Source organism: Triturus cristatus, chromosome 12, assembly GCF_964204655.1.
Source record: "Triturus cristatus chromosome 12, aTriCri1.1, whole genome shotgun sequence".
Taxonomy (NCBI): Eukaryota; Metazoa; Chordata; class Amphibia; order Caudata; family Salamandridae; genus Triturus; species Triturus cristatus.
The window spans coordinates 2,009,228-2,029,390 of record NC_140595.1 but is presented as its reverse complement, the minus strand read 5'-3'; the positions used below and the strand labels follow the sequence as shown (position 1 = coordinate 2,029,390).

At 50.2% G+C, this 20,163-nt stretch overlaps 1 protein-coding gene across 2 annotated transcripts in view; it reads right to left on the bottom strand.

The window, feature by feature from the left end:
- The window catches only part of ADAMTSL5 (ADAMTS like 5), a 198,657-nt gene that overhangs the window by 46,697 nt on the left and 131,797 nt on the right, over window positions 1-20,163 (bottom strand). For both annotated transcript variants that reach the window (XM_085637652.1, XM_085637653.1), the window contains one exon: window positions 16,224-16,307. In XM_085637652.1, coding sequence (XP_085493778.1) covers window positions 16,224-16,307 — 84 coding nt within the window. The remainder of the gene's footprint in view (window positions 1-16,223; window positions 16,308-20,163) is intronic.

Below are 20,163 nucleotides of genomic sequence, written 5' to 3'. Positions count from 1 at the left end.
TGACCAAAGCCTCAGCATCACAAAATGGATGCTGCTGCCAAGACACAAGTCTGACCTCCTGCAGCTGGGAGTGATCCCAGCCAGGGAGGCCTGGATAATAGGTTTCCTGCTTGGGGAGGTGCTAGCACCTCCCCAGACAGCCTTTAGTGTATTGGGGCAGGGTGGGCTGAAAGGAATGAGACATGCCTGGGGCACACAAGGTGTTCCTTGCATAGTCCAGTTCAAACCGGCGCTGGGGCACTCCAGCCCCAGCTCTGGCGCGAAACTGGACAAAGGGAAGTGGGTGTAACCACCCCCTCCCAGGTCCCACCCATAAGGCGTGACCTAGCAGGTATCCCAGCCCCCCAGATTAGTATAAGAGTGGGAGTTGGGCCTCAAGACTTTAGATTATCCTGAACCTGCAAAACTGAACAGAAACTCTGGACCTTCGACATTCGACGAAAGAAGAAGACTGAAGAATCTCCCTTGTAGCCAAGGAGTGGCTACCCTGTGCAAACAGGCACCATCAAGAGACTACCCTTTGCTTTGCGACCGTTCTACGAGGAACCGACTGCAGAGCCCGACCAGAGCCTTGACTACCAGACTTCTCCGACCCTCATCCACATCTGCAGCAGAGCTGAGATCCGTGGAGGCGACGAGCGACGTGGGACCGGCTACCTGGGAAAAGTGGCTAGTAACTTACAGCGCAGCTTCTGAGGTACCCTCGAAGTTGTGCACCGGGGATTGAGAAGCCCCAACCCCAAGCACCAACTGCACCGAAGATCAGCCCCCCACACTCCACGAGTCCTGCGTGGGGCCCTTCAGCATTTTCCTGCTTGCCGCGTCTGTCCGGTTGCTTGCCCGCTGGCTAGTGGCCTCTGTGACGACGCTCCCTGAAATCTTCTGCGCTGGTTTGGCTCCTCCAGACTGGCTCCCGCTTCTCTGCAAAGAAGAAGCACCCCAGACCTTCCTGGTCTGCACCAGAAGCAAGTCCCTTGTTCTTCGTGGGTTCCGCTTGCCAAGGCTTGGTGAGTCCTAGTCCAACTTCGACGCCGCCGACAGCAAGAGCCTTCGTGGGACAGCTCGCCTCCTGGTCCTGGTCGTCCTCGACGCTTCCTGGTCCTCCTGGCTGCAGCGACAAGCTTCACCTTCACCTGCAACTCTTCACGACATCGCCTGGTTCCTTCCTGGTTCCACGTGGTCACTGGCTAGTGACCTTGACTCTGTCCCTTCTGCTTGCAGGTTTCTTCTCTTCTTGATCCCAGCCTTGGGATCCACCGGACACTCTTCACTGACTGCCTGTCAGCATCTTTCTTCAGGCATCCATAGGAGTCGACGGCGAAAACGACGCATCTTCACCCCTATGCACCCGCAGCCTGTGGGCTAGGTAACTTGGGTACTCCGGTGCTCATCAGGATAGTGACTATCCTAGTGTCTAGTTTTCAAGTCTCAACTTCCTAGCTACTCCGGAAGTGTCCTAAATCTATCTATTTCTAAACTGTAACATTGCTATTGACTTTTACGCATTACGCGTGAGTGTTTCCACTCTGCACACAAATCCCGTGGGCCTCCCACTCCCTAACTAACGCTAGTGTAGTGTAGCCCCAGCGATTCCCTAGGCCTAGGCCTATTCTATTTCCGTGACAGTGGTTCTTATACCACTTACTTAGTATATGGTTTGCGTGGCCCCTAGGGCCTAACTGTATTACTTACCTGTGTGACTTACTGTATGCATTAATAAGACTGTGTTGTACTTACCTCTAATCTCATAAAGAGTGCTGAGGGTTTGCTTAGAATAAATACACTTTATTTTATATATATATCTGTTGTGGTGTCCTTTCATTTGGTATTCAAGGGATTATATATGGTATCACAGCTGGCTTCACATGCCATTCAGAGTTTAGCCTAAGACTGCTCTTGTCCATGCTACCACTAGGATAGCTGGTCTATAAGGTTGACTTTACAACCAATCACCATAAGGGTATTTGGACTGATATAAGGTGTACACTATAACTAGTGACATCATACATCAGGCCAACTTCTCACATTGGTGAGCAGCGGTTGGGATCTGAGCTTGCTGTTGTAATACCATTGTAATCTTGAGATACTAAATTGAAAGATCACACAGATATTGTCTAGGTACATATAACATAGTTTATAATACTTAAGTCCTACTGGACTTAGTGGTTGTAGGTTGAAGGGAGTAACACACCCTGACTACAACTACTAGAGAGGTTTAGTAGAAACAACTAGTGTAGGTAGGTGCACACACCACACCCTCACTAGATCATGCCTCTGGGAGGAGATCAAGTAGATGCTCTCTCAGGAGGGGCAGGTCTGCAGAAGACCCCCTCTAGGTATGATACCTTAACATTCCAGGAGATGAGACAGTTGTGTAGCTCCAGAGGAATAAAACAGGGTGCAAACCCTACCCTCCTTCAGTTAAAACAACTCCTAGAGGAGTATGATGCTCAGAGGGCATCTCAGGAAGGTGCCCTAGGCAGAGAGGAGGGTCTACCCACCACAGAGGAGTCAGATGGGGCTTCAGATGGGGAGGTAGACAGCCAGAGCCAAGTAAGGAGACTTAGCCAGGCTAACTTAAGTTTACATGGGAGTTTGCATGGGATCCCCCCATACAGACCCACAAGTAGACATTCACAGAGAAGCAGGAGGGACAGATCCCCTTCAAGGGAATCCATCCACTCCCATGTCTCTAACATCTCTAATGCTTCCTCTCACAGGGGAATGACTTCACCTGAGAGAAAGGAGCATGCAGCCAGAATGAGGGAGGCTAATCTGAGGATTCAGAGGGAAGAACTTGCCCTTGCCAAAGAGAAGCTTGCTCTGGCTAGAGAACAAAAGTTAAGTGGGTTAGAACCCACTGGTGGCAGCAACATTCCTAGAGATAGAGACAGGCACTATGATAATAGAAACCTGAGCAAGATTGTCCCTCCCTACAAGTGTGGGGATGACATCCACAAATGGATAACTGCTTTGGAGAGAGCTTGCAAAGTACAGCAGGTACCCCAAAGTCAGTGGGCAGATATCTTGTGGCTCTCCTTCTCTGAGAAAGGAAGAGACAAGCTCCTCACAGTTAGTGATGAGGATGCAGATAATTACACTGTCCTGAAGAGTGCTCTGATTGATGGGTTTGGCCTAACCACTGAACAATACAGGTTGTTGTTGAGGGATACCCAGAAGACACAGACTCAGGACTGGACTGACTTTGTAGATTGTGCCACTAAGGCTCTGGAAGGCTGGCTAATGGGAAGTAAGGTTAAGGACTATACAGGATTGTATAATTTGATCATGAGAGAACAAATACTTAACAACTGTCAAAACCAGCTACTGCATCAACACCTGATTGATTCTGATCTGACTTCTCCCCAAGAATTGGGAAAGAAGGCAGATAGATGGGTCAGGACTAGAGTTAAGCAGAAAAACCAGAACCAGGGCGGTGATCAGAAAAAGGCAGACCAGAAGGGTAATGAGCAGAAACAAAAAGACCAGAAGTCTTCACCAGGCCCCCAAAAGGCTCAGGGGGAGGGTGGTTCCAAAAAGGATAAGAAGAAAGAAGGCCAAAAGAAACCATGGTGCAACTATTGTAAATCCACCTCACATTGGTTTAGTGAGTGCACCAAAAAGGATAAGCCCCCAGCCACCATTGCCCCTAAGGCAACTGTACCCCCTAGTTCAGCTGTAAGTGGTGGTTCCCAGCAAAAGGGTGTAGTAGGGTTAACCCTGGGAACTGAGGAGGATTCTGGCCTAGTCAGAGTACCTACTCAGGCTGTCCTGATCTGTGATGGGGACTTAGCTTTGTCCTCTACTGTAGGCCCCAGTAACCTGAGCAAGTACAGACAGACACCTTTTATCAACCAAAGAATGGCTCAGGCCTACAGGGACACTGGAGCTAGTGTCACAATGGTGACACCTGCTTTTGTGGACCCTGGACAGATCATACTAGGTGAGAATTACCTAGTGACCAACGCTAGCAATGCCACTACCTCCCATAGTGTGGCTATTGTTAACTTCTCCTGGGGAGGGGTAACTGGCCTCAAGAAAGTTGTTGTTAGTTCAGACCTTCCTGTAGAGTGTTTACTGGGCAATGATCTTGAAACTTCAGTTTGGTCTGAAGTGGAGTATAGGACCCATGCAGAAATGCTGGGGATAGATGCACATGTCCTTGCTGTGACCAGGTCACAGGCCAAAAAGTGCAACACTGAGCAAGTGCTGGATCCTGAAACTATGGACCAGTCACAATCCAAGAGAAAGAGCAGTAGGGTTAAGGCTGTGCCTTCCCCCCTGCCTCAGGTGGTGGATCAGCCCTCCCAGGAGGATGATTCTGAGAGCCCTGAAGGAACTGTCCTAGAAGAACTTGAACCTGATCAGGTTGAGTTTCTTGGGACAGGGGGACCTTCCAGGGCAGATCTGAGGCAGGCTCAATTAGACTGCCCCTCTCTTGAACCCCTCAGACAGCTGGCTGCTGCTGAGGCTGCAGGGAATGCTCAAGGTACCCATAGAGTGTATTGGGATGACGGGCTACTGTACTCAGAGGCTAGAGACCCCAAGCCTGGTGCATCCAGGAGGTTGGTCATACCACTGAAGTTCAGAGGCTTCCTTCTAACCTTGGCCCATGATATTCCCCTTGCAGGACATTTAGGCCAGAACAAGACTTGGGACAGGCTTGTCCCTCACTTTCACTGGCCCCATATGTCAGAAGATACTAAGGAGTTTTGTCGCTCCTGTGTCACCTGCCAAGCCAGTGGCAAATCAGGTGGCACCACAAAGGCCCCCCTCATACCACTACCTGTGGTGGGGGTCCCCTTTGAAAGAGTGGGCATAGATATTGTAGGACCAATGGACCCACAAACAGCATCTGGGCACAGATTCATACTGGTGATAGTGGACCATGCCACCAGGTACCCAGAAGCAATTCCCCTGAGGACCACAACAGCTCCTGTTGTGGCAAGGGCCCTGCTTGGAGTATTCTCCAGAGTGGGCTTTCCAAAGGAGGTCATTTCTGACAGAGGTGCCAACTTTATGTCAGGATACTTGACTGCAATGTGGAAGGAGTGTGGTGTTAACTATAAGTCCACCACACCCTATCACCCACAGTGCAATGGGCTTGTTGAGAGATTCAACAAGACCCTAAAGGGAATGATAAAAGGATTACCAGACAAGCTTAGGCGAAGATGGGACATCCTTTTACCCTGCCTTCTGTTTGCTTACAGAGAGGTCCCACAAAAGGGGGTTGGCTACAGCCCTTTTGAGCTTTTGTTTGGGCATCCTGTAAGAGGACCCCTGTGTTTGGTGAAGGAAGGATGGGAGAGACCTCTCAGACAACCCAAACTAGACATAGTGGATTATGTACTTGGTCTCCGCTCCAGGATGGCAGAGTATATGAAGAAGGCTTCTAAAAACCTTGAGGCAAGCCAAGAACTCCAAAAAGCTTGGCATGACCAAAAGGCTGTACTGACTGTTTACCAGCCAGGACAGAAAGTGTGGGTGTTGGAGCCAGTGGCCCCAGCAGCACTCCAAGACAAATGGTCTTGACCCCACACTATTGTTGAGAAAAAGGGAGAAGTCACCTACTTGGTGGACCTTGGGACTCCCAGAAGCCCCCACAGGGTGCTTCATGTCAACAGATTGAAGGCATATGTTGACAGGGCAGACATGGGGCTACTCATGGCTACAGATGAGGGGCAGGAGGAAGAGAGTGACCCTCTCCCAGACCTGTTGACTCAGAACCCTGATGATGGTTCAGTTGATGGTGTGGTCTTTTCTGACAGCCTCACTGTCCATCAGCAACAGGACTGCAGACAAGTTCTGCAGGCCTACAGACATATGTTCTCTCTGACCCCAAGTCAGACAAACTGGTGCACCCATGAGGTGGACACTGGTGACAGTCTGCCTGTGAAGAGTAAAATCTACAGGCAACCTGACCATGTCAGGGACTGCATAAAAGTTGAGGTACAAAAGATGTTGGAGCTGGGAGTCATTGAACCTTCAGAGAGCCCTTGGGCTAGTCCTGTAGTCCTTGTGCCAAAACCTCACACCCAAGATGGTAAGAGAGAGATGAGGTTTTGCGTGGATTACAGAGGTCTCAATGCTGTCACTAGGACAGATGCCCACCCAATACCTAGGGCAGATGAGCTCATTGACAGACTGGCAGCTGCTAAGTTTTTGAGCACATTTGACCTAACAGCAGGCTACTGGCAAATCAGACTAGCTGAGAGTGCAAAGGCCAAAACTGCTTTCTCGACCCCAGGAGGACATTATCAATTTGTGGTAATGCCCTTTGGTCTGAAGAATGCACCTGCCACTTTCCAAAGGCTGGTGAATCAAGTCCTTACTGGGTTGGATGATTATTGTGCAGCTTATCTTGATGATATTGCTGTCTTTAGCTCCACCTGGGAGGATCACCTGGTCCACCTGAGGAATATTTTAGAGGCCCTGCAAAAGGCAGGCCTCACTATCAAGGCCACTAAGTGCCAGATAGGGCAGAGCAAGGTTGTATACCTGGGCCACCTAGTTGGTGGGGGTCAGGTTCAACCACTGGAGAGCAAGATCCAGACCATAAAGGACTGGGCTCCTCCAACTACCCAGACTCAGGTCAGAGCTTTCTTGGGCCTGACTGGGTACTACAGAAAGTTTGTTAAGAACTATGGGTCCATAGTGACACCACTTAATGACTTGACCTCCAAGAAGATGCCAAAGAAAGTTCAGTGGACAGTAAGCTGTCAAAAAGCATTTGATGACCTGAAGCAGGCCATGTGCAGTGCACCTATTCTGAAAAGTCCAGACTACTCCAAAGAGTTCATTGTCCAGACAGATGCTTCTGAGTTGGGTGTGGGAGCTGTTCTTTCACAACTGAATGTAGATGGTCAAGACCAGCCCATTGCTTTTATAAGTAGAAGGCTGACCCCTAGAGAGAAACGTTGGTCAGCTATTGAGAGGGAGGCCTTTGCTGTGGTTTGGGCCCTGAAGAAGCTGAGGCCATACTTGTTTGGCACTCACTTCAAGATTCAAACAGACCATAAGCCCCTCTTGTGGCTAAATCAGATGAAGGGTGAAAATCCCAAACTTCTTAGGTGGTCCATTTCCCTACAGGGGATGGACTTCACAGTGGAACATAGACCTGGGACTGACCATGCCAATGCAGATGGACTCTCCAGATATTTCCACTTAGAACATGAAGACTCAACTGGTCAAGGTTAGTTTAATGTCCCTAAGTTTGGGGGGGGTTGTGTAGGAGAGTAGGGTCTGCTTTCTATGTTCACCCCCACTTTTTGCTTTTGCTTTACTGGTTTTCGACTTAGATGTGGCTGTGGGCCTGCTAATCAGACCCACAGCCCTGCTGTTCTCTCTCTAAATTAATACTATGTACTTTAGGTGCATAACCCATTTGGATAGGATCACCTTATTGGCCCCTGTACAGTGTACCCTAGGTACCCAGGGCATAGGTGTACCCTAGGCCTACCAGGGGCTGCAGCATGTATTGTGCCACCCCTGGCCTGGCCTTCCATTTTGACACAACTGGCTGATCACTCAGCTGGGGCAAGGTCGTGTAATCACCCCTTGCTTAGGTGTAGTATTCCTATACCTAACTTACATATAGACACATGTGTACCTATCAGTCACTCCTATGGCAGGCCTTGACAATCCTGGAGGCAGAGTGCTTGGTAACATGTGAGATGGTGCTCTAGCATGAGCTGAGCCTGTCTGCAGCTTTCGGAACCTTGTCCTTATAGCTGTTCTATGATATAGCCTACCATATACTCTTAAAGTGCCTTATAATCTTAGACGGTTATGGTAACTATGGTTTGGCTTTATCAAAACATGTCGTGTAAGGTGTCTAACACTCGGGAATAATACCCCCATGCCATTTCTGGACATGAGAATATTATTCCCCCCTTCTAGAGGGAAAGACATGTTAAAATCATACTTCAACTGTTAGCCTCTGACCAAAGCCTCAGCATCACAAAATGGATGCTGCTGCCAAGACACAAGTCTGACCTCCTGTAGCTGGGAGTGATCCCAGCCAGGGAGGCCTGGACAATAGGTTTCCTGCTTGGGGAGGTGCTAGCACCTCCCCAGACAGCCTTTAGTGTATTGGGGCAGGGTGGGCTGAAAGGAATGAGACATGCCTGGGGCACACAAGGTGTTCCTTGCATAGTCCAGTTCAAACCGGCGCTGGGGCACTCCAGCCCCAGCTCTGGCGCGAAACTGGACAAAGGGAAGTGGGTGTAACCACCCCCTCCCAGGTCCCACCCATAAGGCGTGACCTAGCAGGTATCCCAGCCCCCCAGATTAGTATAAGAGTGGGAGTTGGGCCTCAAGACTTTAGATTATCCTGAACCTGCAAAACTGAACAGAAACTCTGGACCTTCGACATTCGACGAAAGAAGAAGACTGAAGAATCTCCCTTGTAGCCAAGGAGTGGCTACCCTGTGCAAACAGGCACCATCAAGAGACTACCCTTTGCTTTGCGACCGTTCTACGAGGAACCGACTGCAGAGCCCGACCAGAGCCTTGACTTCCAGACTTCTCCGACCCTCATCCACATCTGCAGCAGAGCTGAGATCCGTGGAGGCGACGAGCGACGTGGGACCGGCTACCTGGGAAAAGTGGCTAGTAACTTACAGCGCAGCTTCTGAGGTACCCTCGAAGTTGTGCACCGGGGATTGAGAAGCCCCAACCCCAAGCACCAACTGCACCGAAGATCAGCCCCCCACACTCCACGAGTCCTGCGTGGGGCCCTTCAGCATTTTCCTGCTTGCCGCGTCTGTCCGGTTGCTTGCTCGCTGGCTAGTGGCCTCTGTGACGACGCTCCCTGAAATCTTCTGCGCTGGTTTGGCTCCTCCAGACTGGCTCCCGCTTCTCTGCAAAGAAGAAGCACCCCAGACCTTCCTGGTCTGCACCAGAAGCAAGTCCCTTGTTCTTCGTGGGTTCCGCTTGCCAAGGCTTGGTGAGTCCTAGTCCAACTTCGACGCCGCCGACAGCAAGAGCCTTCGTGGGACAGCTCGCCTCCTGGTCCTGGTCGTCCTCGACGCTTCCTGGTCCTCCTGGCTGCAGCGACAAGCTTCACCTTCACCTGCAACTCTTCACGACATCGCCTGGTTCCTTCCTGGTTCCACGTGGTCACTGGCTAGTGACCTTGACTCTGTCCCTTCTGCTTGCAGGTTTCTTCTCTTCTTGATCCCAGCCTTGGGATCCACCGGACACTCTTCACTGACTGCCTGTCAGCATCTTTCTTCAGGCATCCATAGGAGTCGACGACGAAAACGACGCATCTTCACCCCTATGCACCCGCAGCCTGTGGGCTAGGTAACTTGGGTACTCCGGTGCTCATCAGGATAGTGACTATCCTAGTGTCTAGTTTTCAAGTCTCAACTTCCTAGCTACTCCGGAAGTGTCCTAAATCTATCTATTTCTAAACTGTAACATTGCTATTGACTTTTACGCATTACGCGTGAGTGTTTCCACTCTGCACACGAATCCCGTGGGCCTCCCACTCCCTAACTAACGCTAGTGTAGTGTAGCCCCAGCGATTCCCTAGGACTAGGCCTATTCTATTTCCGTGACAGTGGTTCTTATACCACTTACTTAGTATATGGTTTGCGTGGCCCCTAGGGCCTAACTGTATTACTTACCTGTGTGACTTACTGTATGCATTAATAAGACTGTGTTGTACTTACCTCTAATCTCATAAAGAGTGCTGAGGGTTTGCTTAGAATAAATACACTTTATTTTATATATATATCTGTTGTGGTGTCCTTTCATTTGGTATTCAAGGGATTATATATGGTATCACAGCTGGCTTCACATGCCATTCAGAGTTTAGCCTAAGACTGCTCTTGTCCATGCTACCACTAGGATAGCTGGTCTATAAGGTTGACTTTACAACCAATCACCATAAGGGTATTTGGACTGATATAAGGTGTACACTATAACTAGTGACATCATACATCAGGCCAACTTCTCACAGGGCTCTCTTGGATCTCTCAGTGATACAACTACTTAGCACTGTGCTTACGAAAATCTGAGGGACTAGAGCTCCTTCCAGGAAGGTTCTAGAGGGTGGTGCTAACTGATTGGCTACTGGCCAAAATTTAGTCCTTTTTTACATAAGGACGTGGATAGCTTACTAAGCTAAGGCCTTTTGGGGCCTGTTACTATATATGTCTACTGAGACATTGCTTTGTTATTTACCGGTGACTCCCACCCCGACGACGGGGAATGACTCAGGCATGTGAATCTATGAAAGATACCAATACTGGATAACCGCAGTTACAGGTAAGTAACGCGTTCCTTACATTGCTTTTATAAAGTACATAGGGACTCGCATCTCGACGACGGGGAATGATTCAAGCATGTGAATCTACGAAAGATTCCAATACTGGAGAACTACAGTTACAGTTAAGTAACTTAATTTCTTCCTTTCTTATCTAAGATGCTGGAACACCTGATTTTATACTGGGTAGCAACTTTCCTCTCTTCTGACAACCTTCTCAACCACATCCAGTCTAGCTTCCGTGCCCTTCATCCAACCCAAACTGTACTCTGACTTGTCTACAAATTGATATCCTCTTCTAACCACCGTCTCCAATCTTCTCTGAGCATTCAGCACCACAGATTACCCTAGATAACTTGCTCTGCTCCAAACCCATATCTCTGTCTATCAAACTTCTCTTTCCTCATGAACTAGGACTTGACGAGATGCCCACACACTCTCATCCTGTTTGCGTCCCACGAGTGTCACTTCTAAGGCATCATCTTTCTTTCTCTCTACTCCACTTTACTTCATGATCTACCATCTCCTATAATTTCTTTGCGGATGGCGTACACATCTTTTCTCCTTCCATACCTTCACCTGCTTGTGGATCTCATTCTCCACATTGGACAAGGTGCTGAACTTCATTCCCAGAACCTTATTCACTGAACCCGGACACACTTCCACCTCATCCTTCATCCATGAAGCTGATTCCCTCTGAGCAAAAACAGGGCACTCCACAAATCATTGACTTTGTTTTCACAGTGGTGCTCAGCATCTCCTAGGTTGCCAATGTAGGAGGTCCTTAGAATTCTGCCTCGCAAGGAGTGTGTTAAGCGCAATGTAAAAACCAATGCAATATAATCACCTCATCTGCAATCATCTGGAATCCTTAGGTCTTAGACAATGGGTGGAAGAAGCCACACAGGAGAAACACCAGCTCTTGTTAGGTTATAACTTCAGACCGTCTCCTAGCTAGTAGGATCATTACCCAATCTGCTACTTGGTAGGACCATACTATTGTTTCATGCATGTTCAACACGTGCCGGCAGACCTACCTAGCAGGTGGCGTCAAGTAAGTCTGGAGTAGAAATAAAAGAAACTTATAAGCTCATCGGTTGAGTCTCACCCCGCAGACCTGGTAGATCGACTGTCTCCTCCCTGTCACAGGTGTATGCAGGACCAGCCTTTATAAGTCCTCAGATAGGTGCATTTAATAACCTTCCCCTCTTAAAGTGGTAACGACCATACAAAGGCTCGGCCATTGCAGAAGGTACATTTATGAGCTCACAAAGACTATGGTTCCCCTGTGGACCACCACCAAAGGTAGTTCAAAATATAAGAGTGCGCCTTACAAATTGTTTGCTGTGTCCCTATGTATTATCTTTAGGGAAAGCATTGAAGCCACCAAGTAACTGAATTACTCAAAGGTTGGGCACTGTACTAACGATATTCTTAGTGTCCTGGCAAAGGTGATCCTAGTTAAGGCCAATAATTAATTCTCAGACTCCCCCAACAAGGCACGGAATGCTCATTAATTTCAGGGGCTTTTCATCAACATAAGTGCAAATATTGGAGAAAGGGTCTCCTCTGAAGTTGGTAACTGGGAGAGGCTTGTGGTGAGAAGCATGAAAGAGGATTGTTATGCTGGACCTCTCGGCCCCTCCAACGCTGTCATTGTTTAATGTTAGAGAGAGTTGTCCCTGCAATGAGCACTAGTGTCCAGGAGACCCAGGCAGCAGGGGGAGGGAGGTAGGGGAGGAAAGGGGGAGTGAGAGCTGGCAGGTAGGATCACTGAATTCTCTCCCCACTCCAGAGAAAAAAGGGTGGTGAGGTGGACGAGGCTTGGCTGATGTGCAGCCAAAGCTGTGTGCAATTTTGCAGGCCAAAAATACAGGGAAAACAGAATGCTGGAACACAGGATCAGTCGCGATCAGTTTCCTACCTGAGGATATGCTCTGTCTGACTCGTAATCAGGCTCATAGTGGCAAAGTTTCAGGTTAGAAAACTCCATCCAGTAAGTTGGGATTCATCAGCAGCCCGGGGGTGGTTGGTACCTCTCCCTGTACCTATTTTTAGGCTAACATTTGATAAATCTTACAAAATACACTTCTCCTGTTATTAAAGGATGTTTGTGAGAAAGTGCCCTCTTTCTGCATGGTTGCCCTCACGTTTTGCTGAACTGCTGATGTGCTTTGACTGAGTGTACCCTGGGCTTCTGCTAATCAGGTACCCAGGGCCTATGTTCTTTCCCTAAAACTGCATTGAAGCCTACATCCAATTGGCATCTCTGCCACGGGTCAGCCCCTGGTAAATGGTACCACATGTACCCAGGGCACTGTGACCAGAGAAGGCCTCTAAGGGCTGCAGCACTTATTGTGACACCCTTAGAGGTCCTGCACCCTTACACTCACACACTGCCTTTGCAGGCTGCGTGTTTTGGTGCAGAACAAAGTGAAGAGTCAACATGGCGCTCATCCCTGTGTGCCATGCCTACACCCCACTGCCCTGGCATAGGTCAGTCACCCCTCTAGCTGGGTGCACTATACCAGTGGTGAGGGTACAGGTGCAAGAGCCCTGTACCCCCACAGTGTCTAAGTCCATTCTTAGACATTGTAAGTGCAGTGCGGGGAGTTTTATCATTACGAACGCCACAGTACCATAATGGCTGCACTGAAACGTGAAAAGTTTGGTATCAAACTTCTCAGCACATTAAACTCACACTGATGCCAGTATGGGATTTAATGGAAAACGTCCACAGAGGGGGGAACAGCCATTACAACGCGAGTTTTACCACGTGTTGCTATTACATCGCATGAGTTACAACGCATGCGATGTTACAGTGCGTGGTAAAACCACGCATACCATTACATCCCATGCGCTGTTACAACGCATGCGATGTAATGTGGTGGCGGCGGCTATCCAAGTCGTTGTGTGGAAACTCGGGCTGTTTCCTCACAATGACATGAAGCAAGCAGGAAGGAGGGAGCAGGATGCGACGTTGACGCTGGAGAGGAGAAACGTAAGGGGATTTGCACTTGGGGTGGGGGTTACTTTTTTGGGTTTAGGGTAGTGTAGTAGTGTTTGTGTAATGTTTTACGGTTTAGGGTAGTGTTTGTGTAGTGTAGTATTTTAGGGGTAAAGGATAGTGTAGTTTTTTAGGGTTTAGGGTAGAGTAGTAGTGTTTGTGTAATGTTTTACGGTTTAGGGTAGTGTTTGTGTAGTGTAGTGTTTTAGGGTTTAGGGTAGTGTAGTAGTGTTTGCGTAGTGTAGTGTTTTAGGGTAGTGGAGTAGTGTTTTAGGGTTTAGGGTAATGTTGTAGAGTTTGTGTAGTGTAGTGGTTTAGGGTAGTGTAGTAGAGTTTGATTAGTGAAGTGCGTTAGGGATTAGGGTAGTGCTGTAGTGTGCGTGTGTAGTGTTGTGTTTTAGGGTAGTGTAGTGGGTCATGTAGGGTAGTGTAATGTAATTGTAGGGAGAGGACTGGGGGTCGGGGGAGGGTTGTGTAGGGGTAGGGTAGTCACTTACCTTGCAAACTAACCACGAATATAGCTTTACCATGCATGCCTTTGCGTTGTAATGGCATGCGTGGTAAAGGCATATTCGTGGTAATAGTTTGCGATGTAATGGCATGCAATGTCAATGACATCGCGTAGTAATACCCGCGTTGTAATGGCATGCGTGGTATTACTATGCGATGTAATGACATACATCCCGACAGAGGGCATCTTAGAGATGCACCCTGAAAAACGACCTACCACTAGTGTCCAGGCTGAGTGGCTGCTTTCAGCTGCCTTCAGCTGCCACCACCAGACATGTTTCTGGACCCCTGGGTTGCGAGCCTACTGCTCTCTGGGGCCTGAAACAATGTACATCCTGGGACGAGGTGCCAAGCCTCCTCCCACAGGATGCGCAGGGTCCACGAAGCGGAAGCCTCAAAGGCTTGCCACCTTTGTGAGCTTCCCCAGTCCACTTGCTGCTTTCAGCAACTGGTCCCCACCGGTTCTGACCCCCACTTTGTGCGGGAGAACCGGCGGGAAAACCAAGTGAGGAAGGGAGGTGTGCCCACCTTTGCCAACTCCACCCCTCAGGTGGGGGAGGCGAGGTGAAGCACTACTCTCAGTCCCCGCCATCTTGCAGATGGGGGCACCCAGCCAACCAGGGAAAGGCTTATGCCCCCCTCGCACTCGAGAGTGGCATAATAGGGGGTGTAGCCACCCCAAGGAAGGTACCCATTGGTCCCTGCCTTTTACCTATCTGTAACGCCCCTAAATCTAGTATTTAGGGGCACACCTGAACCTTGTCTCCTCAGACAAGAAACAACCAAGAAGAAAAGAGGAAGAAGGACTGAACACCCGTGCTGAAAGCCCACTGAGTTGGCCCCAGCCCTACCGGCCTGTCCCCACCTTGAACCTGCAGAAGCGAAAGTCTGGTGTGTCCTGCAGCCAGCCGCCTCAAGAACCCTGAGGACCTGCCCTGCCTTCCAAAGAAAAGACTTTGTCTCCCGTGAACACCAGATTTTTTCACCAACAGACTCCAGCTCCGTCGAGATCTGCGACTCTGCATCACTCTGCATGCGGCTCCCACGGCCTGAGTTTGAGTGGCCCAACATAACAATGAGGTCTCCCCAGTGATCCTGACTGGAGATCCGGTGATCCCTGACCTGCCTCAAGCCTCCAGCCGACACTTGCAGCCTCAAACCAGAAGGTCCCCCGAACCACGACCAGGAGTGTGTTAGAACATCTGACCCTGAAAGACACCCTTGCACCAGACCCCCCCATGTCCTTTGGTGGCCCAGCAGACGGTGTCTAACCAACCCCAAGCATCCCAACTTACCTGTCCCCGAGCCTGCGGTGTGTTTGCAAACCGAAGACTTCCCATTGAAAGTAACAGGGCACCCAACGACAAACCAGCACCCTGTAACAGGCCACCCTAGTGCCACTGAGGGTGTACCTTTGGTGCTATCTTGAACCCTCTTTGCCCTGAGGTTAAGTCCAGCAGCTTTCCTCCCACAACCTTGTGGCCTGCTCGTAAGCAGCCAACAACCAGAGACCCCCTATCCCCATTGCATAACATTGGGCCTCAGCACTCTGCAGGCGGCCTCCCTAGTGCCACTGTGGGTGTGACAAGAGTGCGTCCTTGACCCTGGGAGACCCCTGAGTCTAATCCTAGAAACCCAACTCCTACAACAAAGTTCTTACCACTGAACCGATAACACTATTTTCTCCTATAGGTAACATTGACTGTTTTTCCATGAAACGTTTCCAAGTGTGGAGTTGGAAAATCTATAACAGTCTCTAAAACTGTAACCAAATAACATAAACACTTTTACTTAGCTATTTACAGGAAATGTCCCAGTGTAGTATCCAGGTATACCACAATGTGCAAGAAAAGTAGTCTGTAAAGTAATCTACTTGACATCCTATTGCAAAGCCAATACAAAGTATATGTACAATATTTCAAAGCATTGCATTACTTGTAGTCCTATTGTAATCAAACCAAAGTATATATACAACTGCAATTCGAACTGTGTATTATTACAACCCAAACTGTATTATTGCTGCTAAGTATAAATCACTTACCTGTGCCGGGCTTCCTTGGTCCTAGGAAATAAAATAACTAAAAGAATATTTTTATACATTAACAATTGGTCTGAAGTTCAGTCTTTGAGTGTGTGAACTTATTTTCTCACTGAGTGAGTACAACAAATGCTTAACACTGTCCTCTGATGCTGCCTTACTGCTCGACCGAACTACCACAAATAGAGAGTGAGGTGCTATCTAACTTTACCTCTGCCTACCTTTGGGGAACCACTGGACTGTGCACATACCATACTTTGGTATAGTATATACAGAGCCAGCTTCCTACAATGTTATGCTGAATATAAAAACAATCTGAATGTTAGTGGGCCAGGCCTTGCCTCCAGCACAGTATTTTCCTCTTCAAGCCACACACAGGATTTGCTGTTTTGTACCTAAGAGGTTGCGGCTGCGATCCATCACCTTGACATGTGTGGCTCCCGCGGGGATACGTGTGACATTCTTGTAGCCAAAGAAACCTAAAGCAGAAACAATACAAAGATGTGAGCACAGAAGACGATCACTGCAAGAGATATCACAGGAAAAACTATCAGAAGGGAAGCTCATTGGAGATGAGCCAACAGCCACCCCCACCCCTCCCTTTAGCAGGCCGAGATTTATGGGACTGAGCATAAATTAGATGAAGGACTGGGTGTAGGATAGATTAGTGAGACACCTGGGTTCATGGGTGATCGCAAGTGGTGGGTCACCTTAACTAATGGAAGATGAAGCATAGCTCAGGGTGGGAACACCTCAACGCATGAAATATGGAGCATGGCACAGTCCTGGAGCACTTCAGCTCATAGGAGATGGAGCATGGCACAGCTCTTGAGCACTTCAACTCATAGGGGATGGAGCATAGCAGAGCACTTGAGCACTTCAGCTCATAGGAGATGGAGCATAGCAGACCTGGAGCACATCAGCTCAAAGGAGATGGAGCATGACACAGCCCTGAAGCACTTCAGCTCATAGGAGATGAAGCACAGCTAAGCACTTGAGCACTTCAGCTCATAGGAGATGGAGCATGGCACAGCTCTTGAGCACTTCAGCTCATAGGAGATGGAGCATAGCAGAGCACTTCAGCACTTCAGCTCATAGGAGATGGAGCATGGCGCAGACCTGGAGCACATCAGCTCAAAGGAGATGGAGCATGACACAGCCCTGAAGCACTTCAGCTCATAGGAGATGGAGGATGGCACAGACCTGGAGCACTTCAACTCATAGGAGATGGAGCATGGCACAGCTCTGGAGCACTTCAGCTCATATGAGATGGAGCATGGCACAGCTCTGGAGCACTTCAACTCACTGGAGATGGAGCATGGCACAGACCTGGAGCACTTCAACTCATGGGAGATGGAGCATGGCACAGCTCTGGAGCACTTCAGCTCATAGGAGATGGAGCATGGCACAGACGTGGAGCACTTCAACTCATAGGTGATGGAGCATGGCACAGCTCTGGAGAGCTTCAACTCATAGGAGATGGAGCATGGTACAGACCTGGAGCACTTCAGCTTGTAGGAGATAGAGCATGGCACAGCCCTGGAGCACTTCAGCTCATATTAGATGGAGCATGGCACAGACCTGGAGCACTTCAACTCATAGGTGATGGAGCATGGCACAGCTCTGGAGAGCTTCAACTCATAGGAGATGGAACATGGCAGAGGGATGAGACACCCGCAGTCACTGGAACCCGGCACAAGAAGGCAGACACCTCACCTCATGAAATAGGGCAGGGGCAGAGCAGGTGCTGATTTCCACTTCTGAGCACCAGATAAACGGACGCCTCAGTGTTTACTCACTACTTAGTCCAGTTTGTTTTATGTTACTGGGAGATAAAACCATAACATACTGATCAACAAATGCATCAACCTTCTGCATGACCGGAAAACATTCCCCAAGCAAGAGCAGTCTATGGCTACTGCTAACCTGTGCAGAGCAGCAGGACATCCCATAAGCAGGCACCTACTGCAGCAGTGGCGACCAGTACATGAATGCATGCAGTGCGGGGTGCCCATGCCCCACGCAAGCACCCTCTGCAGGTTTAAGGCTGCTGCTGACCTGTGCAGAGCAGCAGGACATCCCATAAGCAGGCACCTACTGCAGCAGTGGCGACCAGTACATGAATGCATGCAGTGCGGGGTGCCCATGCCCCACGCAAGCACCCTCTGCAGGTTTAAGGCTGCTGCTGACCTGTGCAGAGCAGCAAGACACCCCACAAGCAGGCACCTACTGCAGCAGTGGCGACCAGTACATGAATGCATGCAGTGCGGGGTGCACATGCCCCACGCAAGCACCCTCTGCAGGTCTAAGGCTGCTGCTGACCTGTGCAGAGCAGCAAGACACCCCACAAGCAGGCACCTACTGCAGCAGTGGTGACCAGTACATGAATGCATGCAGTGCGGGGTGCCCATGCCCCACGCAAGCACCCTCTGCAGGTCTAAGGCTGCTGCTGACCTGTGCAGAGCAGCAGGACACCCCACAAGCAGGCACCTACTGCAGCAGTGGCGACCAGTACATGAATGCATGCAGTGCGGGGTGCCCATGCCCCACGCAAGCACCCTCTGCAGGTTTAAGGCTGCTGCTGACCTGTGCAGAGCAGCAGGACACCCCACAAGCAGGCACCTACTGCAGCAGTGGCGACCAGTACATGAATGCATGCAGTGCGGGGTGCACATGCCCCACGCAAGCACCATCTGCAGTCTATGGCTGCTGCTAACCTGTGAAGAGAAGCAGGACATCCCTCAAGCAGGCACCAACTGCAGCAGTGGGAACCAGTACTTGAATGCATGCAGCGCGGGGAGCACATGCCCCACGCAAGCACCTGCTGCAGGTCTAAGGATGCTGCTAACCTGTGCAGAGCAGCAGGACATACCACAAGCAGGCACCTACTGCAGCAGTGGCGACCAGTACATGAATGCATGCAGCACGGGGTGCACATGCCCCATGCAAGCACCCGCTGCAGGTCTAAGGCTGCTGCTAACCTGTGCAGAGCAGCAGGACACCTCACAAGCAGGCACCTACTGCAGCAGTGGCTACCAGTACATGAATGCATGCAGTGCGGGGTGCACATGCCACACGCAAGCAGCTGCTGCAGGTCTAAGGCTGCTGCTAACCTGTGCAGAGCAGCAGGACACCCCACGAGCAGGCACCTACTGCAGCAGTGGCGACCAGTACATGAATGCATGCAGTGCGGGGTGCACATGCCCCACGCAAGCACCATCTGCAGTCTAAGGCTGCTGCTAACCTGTGAAGAGCAGCAGGACATCCCTCAAGCAGGCACCAACTGCAGCAGTGGGGACCAGTACTTGAATGCATGCAGCGCGGGGTGCACATGCCCCACGCAAGCACTCTCTGCAGTCTATGGCTGCTGCTCACCTGTGCAGAGCAGCAGGACATCCCACAAGCAGGCACCTACTGCAGCAGTGGCGACCAGTACATGAATGCATGCAGCGCGGGGTGCACATGCCCCACGCAAGCACCTGCTGCAGGTTTAAGGCTGCTGCTAACCTGTGCAGAGCAGCAGGACATACCACAAGCAGGCACCTACTGGAGTAGTGGCGACCAGTACATGAATGCATGCAGCACGGGGTGCACATGCCCCACGCAAGCACCCTCTGCAGGTCTAAGGCTGCTGCTAACCTGTGCAGAGCAGCAGGACACCCCATAAGCAGGCACCTACTGGAGCAGTGGCGACCAGTACATGAATGCATGCCGCTCGGGGTGCACATGCCCTACGCAAGCACCCGCTGCAGTCTATGGCTACTGCTAACCTGTGCAGAGCAGCAGGACACCCCACGAGCAGGCACCTACTGCAGCAGTGGCTACCAGTACATGAATGCATGCAGTGTGGGGTGCACATGCCACACGCAAGCACCTGCTGCAGGTCTAAGGCTGCTGCTAACCTGTGCAGAGCAGCAGGACACCCCACGAGCAGGCACCTACTGCAGCAGTGGCTACCAGTACATGAATGCATGCAGTGCGGGGTGCACATGCCACATGCAAGCACCCGCTGAAGTCTATGGCTACTACTAACCTGTGAAGAGCAGCAGGACATCCCACAAGCAGGCACCTACTGCAGCAGTGGCGACCAGTACATGAATGCATGCAGTGCAGGCTGCACATGCCCCACACAAGCACCCACTGAAGGTCTTAGGCACCCTCCATTAATGGAGGGCAGACACATACATGCCAGTCTACCCTCATCCACACCATGACATCTGAAATGGGTTTCACTGAGTCTCCTCCTACCTATGCAGCTGACAGTAGTTAGTTCACATGAGCTCTTCCAGGTCCCCAAATATCCCTGTGACCCACGGTAGTCCCCAGGGTTGCATT